Source organism: Thermobia domestica, chromosome 2, assembly GCF_964235325.1.
Source record: "Thermobia domestica chromosome 2, izTheDome1.hap1.1, whole genome shotgun sequence".
Lineage (NCBI taxonomy): Eukaryota > Metazoa > Arthropoda > Insecta > Zygentoma > Lepismatidae > Thermobia > Thermobia domestica.
The window spans coordinates 309,222,254-309,229,463 of NC_137455.1; the positions used below are offsets into that span (position 1 = coordinate 309,222,254).

At 34.1% G+C, this 7,210-nt stretch overlaps 1 protein-coding gene across 1 annotated transcript in view; it reads left to right on the forward strand.

Moving 5' to 3' along the window:
- The window catches only part of LOC145679832 (putative glutamate receptor), a 91,281-nt gene extending 84,508 nt beyond the window's left edge, over positions 1-6,773 (forward strand). The window contains exon 3 of the mRNA XM_081750352.1: positions 4,447-6,773. Within this exon, the coding sequence (XP_081606478.1) occupies positions 4,467-6,446 (1,980 nt within the window). The 5' untranslated portion in view covers positions 4,447-4,466 and the 3' untranslated portion in view covers positions 6,447-6,773. The remainder of the gene's footprint in view (positions 1-4,446) is intronic.
- The last annotated feature ends 437 nt before the right edge of the window (positions 6,774-7,210 follow it).

Consider the following 7,210-nt stretch of genomic DNA (forward strand, 5'->3'; position numbering starts at 1 on the left):
TGGACTTGGAATGCTTCGACGTGAAGTCAGAAATTTTAGGAACCACCAGCCCCATTGTTCATCGTGTTCGAAATAATGCGTGCTGCAATGTATTTTGATACGGTATATTTCACGTTTATTCACCGCCAATGTTTGGCGACATGTCACTAGTCGCCCATCGATGGTCCACCGACGCTTACTGTATGAAGTTACTTTAAATCGTCTTGTTCGCTGGTCGAATGAGGCAGGATTTCGATTTTCTGGCCAAAATACTCAGTGTGTGCACTTTTGCCGCAAATAAGTTTGCCTTGTTAATGCGGATTTGTATCTTGCTCAGGGGTAAAAGTAAGGGGGAACACGGGGCGGTGAGGGGGAACACGGGGAGATTCTTAAATCTGTCATATCTGTAGTTTCGTGTGGAGAAGAAACAAACTTGTGAACGAAAGGTTTAAGAACAACTCAAGTTATTAATATAAAGTTTGGCGAAGATTATTCACAAAAGAAATACGAAAGACGTTTTCAATCGAAGAAATATAACATACAACTTTGCAAGCGGAGGCAAAGAAACCTAACGTAACCAGACTAAAGACAAATTGTTTACTGCGTAGTGATCGCGGTTCAGTGATGAAGGCGCTTGACCAGTAATCTGGAAGAACTTGGTTCGAATCCACGTCGAGTATTTTTTTTTACTTTAAGATTTTTGATGGCGATTGTTCAGCGATGACATACGTTTTATTATATCCAGATATTTGAATACTCGGATGTTTTAATACTTGAACTATCAAATCTTCAGGAATAATAATAGTAATAATAATAAACCAATAATTCTTATTATTATCTCGTAGAAGATTAAAAGCTAGGAGCTAATTATCGCTCAAGTCATACCACTACAAGCACAAAAGTGACATTTGGAAAGAATATTTCGGTTTTGTTTAATGTTGCCCACGAGAAGAGGAGTTTCTCATCTCATTTCTAAAACAAACAAAATAACATGAGAATTAACATTTTATATTCGAGTCGGGTCAAGGCTAACTCAAATTATCGTCTCGCTATGGAAATGAGAATTTAGACGAGACGAAAAGTCTCGTAAACATTTCTCGTCTTGTCTCAATTCTCGAAATAGTGTATGTCTATTCTTTAAGTAACAATTGCTCTGTAGACTGAATCTTATAGGTTATTTTGTTACTTTGTATTTCAGAGCTCATTAAATTATGGTCCGTGTAGGTATTTTTGGGGCAAAGCTTTTATAATTACCTCTGCATATCCTAAAATTTAGTTTACTACATGCCTTACTGTTGCGTGATATTCAATTATTTTTATTACAGTTATTTTCCTTAAAACATACAGTAGAATACTTTCTACATGTAATTTTAGTGGAACGCTTTAGTTTAGAATTTGGGTAGTTGCAGAGGTGTGCCTTGAAGGTACGGAACCCCTTCCCCGAAATCTCCACTTTTAAGTAAGTTTTGCCACATTTTAGGGCAACTTTAAAACTTTTAATACCATTCTTCTTCTTCTTCTTCTTCTTCTTCTTCTTCTTATTATTATTATTATTATTATTATTATTATTATTATTATTATTATTATTAATGAAGTGTTGTGAATTTAATGGTCCACCTTTTTCCACCCAGCTCCTCCCTAGTAGGCATTGTGCTGGACAAACACCATGTGTGTAGGTTTTCTCTGGGTTCCCCTTCCTCCCACTTTCTTTATTCTAAAATTTATTTCATTCTCATGATCGACTTCGTCTGTAGCTTAGCCGGCATAACCATTACTTAAAATCAAATTTTCTTAGGGCTCTTGTAAGTTCAGTAGCCCTATTTTCTACATGAAATTTGTCTGAAACATTCCGTTTAACATTTAGCTAGTTGTAAGGACGTATGCAGAGGGTATGTCCTGATGATCCTGACACTTCTCTCCAATCCCGACAATTTTGTAACTTTTGCCTAAGGCTAAGGGCGATTTTACAGATTTTAATACAATCTTTAATCATACGGAATTTATCTTCTATATTATTATTATTATTATTATTATTATTATTATTATTATTATTATTATTATTATTATTATTACTGAACATTTTAGACTACAATATTACTTCCTATTAAAATATAAATAAGCATAGTGAGGTTAAGAAAAATGAAAAGATTTGTTTTGGAATGTCTATAGGGAAGAATTGCCTTATGAGATACTTTGGAAGGAATAGAAGGGGAAAAAGGTGTTAACTCCTGAACAATACGAAAATCGAACCTTCGGATGACTTAACAGAAACTAAGTAGAATTTGTCTTCATCAGGATACATAGTAACGCCTTTTCTTTGTGTAAAATACTTTGGATTATGTATGCGTTATATTGATATTTTAACAAAATATGCATACAAATATAAAAAAGAATAGTTCCTATTTAGTCCAAATTTTGATTGAACAGATATATGGAACATGTTGGAAATGCAAACGAAAATATTGTTATTATTATTTCTAGTAAGAGTGGAAGAACTTACAAACAATTCCACATTGAAACAATAACGTTTCAGACACATTTATGACTCATACTTTATGTATTCATGAATTGTTTGCTAAACACGCTAAGTTTTCAGAGAGTACGAATCGAGATTGTAGACTGTGACGTCATGTTGTCAGTGTTTCCCCTGTGTAGGAAGTCGTTTCAACTCTTACTTGTAAGAACGAGAGAAATTGACTCTTTTTCATGTTAATGTACGTCAGAAATATCAACATTGTAAATTATAATTTTTCTTAATTTACTCACAGGGAATCGATCCGCTGACCCCTAAGTTAAGAAACGAATGCTCAAGCCACTACCCTAAGACTGCTGTGTAAAGTAAGAGTCAAGAAACACTCGTCTATGTAGCAAATTGCACATGTTTAGGATTACAATATTTTATTAACGATGAAACACTGATTTCGGTCATAATAAAAATACTATAGTCCAGAGAATTCAAATTTAAATTAAAAAAGTCTTACAAACACGCAAGAACATGAAGGAGAAAGTGGTCTTAAGAGTAATTCGAATCCTTAACCTGGAGCCTCAGATCACTCTTTTTTCCGATTCACCAAAAGTGTCTCCGTAACTTATCTCTATTATATTCGGTTACTCTCGTTTTACAGTTATTTCTAGTAACCTTGAACATCAGGGACACGGAGATAGATACATCGAGGACATTTAATATTTCAAAGGCTTTCCCACCGGGAGTCGAATCTGAGACCCCGCCTATAAACTATCTGATGGATGGGGTACCTGGTTCGTTCGCAAGGCAAGTAATCTTGAGACAGACATCGTGCTCGTGGGTTTTCTCGGCACACTCCCACTTTCTCATTCCACCAATTCGTATATCATAACTCACTTGGTTTAATCATAGTCTTCCTCAACCTAACAGGCATAATCATGGGACATTAAATGTAAAGATTACATTTTCAAGTTGTTAACCCAAACAATTCGAACCGAAAAACAGTTATATTTTCTTTTTCTCATTAACGTGTTTTCACAAGAAAATATATAGAAGAAAAAACAAGGGGAATCGTAATTCCATTCAAAAGTGAAACAGCAGACTCATAATACCTTAACCTAAAACAAAACCATTATATATCGTTTGGAAATTTTCCAAAATATACACGGATATTCTGAAAAGTGACAGTATAGTGTCGGTTTTCAAACAAAAACTGAACCGAATTACGGTTCGTTTTCTGAAATAAACGGAAACATTCTGTTTAAAGCTTAAACCGAAGCCAAATCAGTTATTCGAGTCGTGAGTCAATGAAAACTTGACCCACGACCCATCATGACCCACTCTGACCCACGACCCACCATGATCCACCATGCACCGTGAACCACTCTGACCCATGACCCTTCACCCACCGTGACGCACTCTGACCCACCACCCATCAACCATTCCGACTCACCACCCACCATGAACCACTGACCCACCAAAACACATTGTCATCAACTCTGACACTTGATCCACTTCCTCTTCTCTACTGACTAAAGAGTTTACACTTATAATAAAACCAGGTTATGAAATTCTAACTAATCGGGCCAACAACATCCTGGCGCTGCTGTTGCCACCTGGCCGTTGCCAATCCAAACATCTGACCTGTTTCCCATTTCAGGTTTTCTATTATTTTGGTAACTATCTGTATAATGAAAAAGAAACGACAATGACTTAGAAAGTGTCATGTGATACTATATAAATGTTAACTCCAACCCAGTTTTTGAAAGATTTAAATTAACTGATATAATTACTATATTTTGAATAAGTTTCTAGTCTATGTAATACACAGATAATGTATGGATTAAGTTTATTTGAAAATTTTGTATGTTTTCATGCTAACAATCCTATCATTTCTTTCTCAAATCAATGATATCATACAGTATCTGTTCATTTCTAGCACAGTGGCTGTAAGTGGAAAGGAAAATGTCTAATAATACTTTATTTAATATTTTTTTTTTCAGGTCAAGTCAGCTGAAGAAAAATGAAACGAAACGTTAATGGGCACAAAATGTGGTTTAATATTCTCTTTCATTTGAATATAATACTTCAGTGTAGTGCAGAAAATTTTGTGTGGCATACAATGGTCGAAAACAAAGTGAACTATCAGAAAGTACAATTCAACTTCTACTGTGCACTTTTCGAAGTATACTTAAAATTATTTCCAGAGGGAAAGACTGTTACCATGTTTCTAACTGAAGATTACACTGAATATAACCTATTTATTCGTCATATTGGAATTAACGTTACGAAGAGTGTTCTTATAGTAACAACTAACTATAGCAATAAGAATCATGTACGACAGAGCATTTCCCATGAACAAGATAATTTGGTGATTATATTTGCTGGAAAGAACAATTTACCAGAAATAATTTCCACTTACCAATCAATGTATACAAATTGTAACAGTAACGTACTTGTTTTTTTTATATCTAATAAGTGTCCAACTGAGGTTATTGAAATGTTTAACATTTTGTGGGAATCCAGAATTGTCAAAGTTGCTGTTCTCTGTATGAAAAGTTGCGACGATTGTTCTGCAGAACTCACAAACCAAGAAAGGACAAAACATGATGGATATCACGCCTTACTGGGAACATATAATCCATTTCTTAATGTAACTAGCAAGACGTATATAAACATCACTATAAATAACGTCGAACAAATATTTCGAGAAGCATATTCGTCAAGAAAAACAGCCGATCTTCAAGGGTATGTACTTCGCAAAGCTAATGTGGAGGTAGACGTACTTCCTGGTTTTATCTATCGCTGGAAAGAGAATAAGAAACTGTATGTAGTTGAAGGATTCATTCAAAACGTTTTTAAAACTCTGGAACGATATATGAATTTCAGTTCAAAGACTGCTGTAACACACGGGTGGTTTAAATATGGAAGAAAAGATGAGAACGGAACCTGGACAGACATTATGGGAAGTATCTCTAGAAAAGAAGTAGATTTTGTTCAAACCCCAATCGGATATCTTGCTCAACGTCTTGAGATACTAGAGTATACAGAGTATCTGGCTATTACGGCTCTGTCTGTTATGGTACCCAGAGGGAGGAAGATGAGTACTGTAGAAGCTGTATTATTGCTCTATAAACAAACTGTTTGGCTTTCTATAGGTATCACTGTTCTAGTTGAAACTTTAGCCTTCCACTTGATTCATCTCGCTAAAGTAGAGACAGAAAGAAAGCAAGGAATTTGTCAAACATCTCTACAAATGTTAAGTGTTCTTCTTCAGATATCAATACCTAAACCCAAAAGCATCATATTGAAATTATTATTCTTCCTCTATACATACTTCTCATTAATTTTAGCATCAGTGTTTCAAGGTGGAATTGTAGGGATACTAACTGTTCCTAGATATCATCTAAGTGTAGATACCGTGGAAGAGCTCGTAAACTCAAATCTTGAAATTGAAGGTACCAAGTTTCAACAGAATGTATTTAATAATCCTTCCGATTCCGATTTATGGTCTCTGTACAAAAGGTTTAGAGTATTGACAAGTTATGAACAGTCGGTAGAAGACCTTATAACACATGGTAAGATAGGGGTACTTGGTAACAGAGATATTTTGGAATATGAAGGAAATAAGGCTTATGGTTGCCTCGGATGTGTTACACCATTCCACATAATGAAGCAGAATTTTCGTTCTAAAATAGATTTTACTGCCGTTCCTAAATGTTCTCCTTTCCTTTCTCGTTTCAATATCCTTATAAAGAGAATGAAATATGCGGGATTAATTCTAAAATGGCGCTCAAATATAATACGCAAAGCCATTTTCATTAATGAGTGTAAAGAGTATTGTGGGAATGGAATTTTAGCCATAACACTTGAGAATTTAGCTTTCGCTTTTTACATATTACTCTTTGGTTTGACTTCTGCATTAATTGCGTTTGTTATTGAAGCCACTCATAATAAGTTCACAAATTGTTTGCTTTCCTATGCATTGTTCTATTTTGAGTGATTCTTTAATTAAACATGTGTCTGTCATTGAAACTATCAGCTATACTTTGTATGTAAAATTATAATTTCTTTTCATTATACAAAATATTATAATCTTGTAATTGTGTACATACTATAATATGCATATATATATGGTTGTATGATATGATAATGAAATATTCTTGTTTCACAATAACCAGATAGCCTTCAGCAACTTTGTTTGCTGACAGTATTCTACTTACTCAAGATATCCTTCTGATATCGACTATCACGAGTAAATATAACATTATTTGACCGACGTAGTTCAACTATAGTGCATATTCGATGCTTTTAAATAGGGTTTTGAAAAAATATGTTCAACACATTCACACTAATAAAAAAAATAAAAAAATTAAACGGTTTGATTGCGTAATTCGTTATATTCTTATTACCAAAGTTTTAACATTTAACTTTCACATACTTAAGTATTATTTTTAATTATCTATGAACATAGATAGAGTATACACTACAATCACATTCTGACTTCTTAGTTTGTAGTTCAATCACATTTCCTGCAAGGTTTAAACTTACGACATTTGTTTTTGCACTGATATACAATTATTAATGATTTACTTGACACAATAGAAGCAAAGTTATTATAGCACACTGACTTAAAAATTTACTCTGTCATGTCTTCGGAGAGGGAGTGCATCAGTTTGCAAAATGACATTACTACACATTGTAAATCTTTAAATACTGACTAGGGAAGTACATGAAGTGGTAAGCGGGGATCTATTAAATACATGT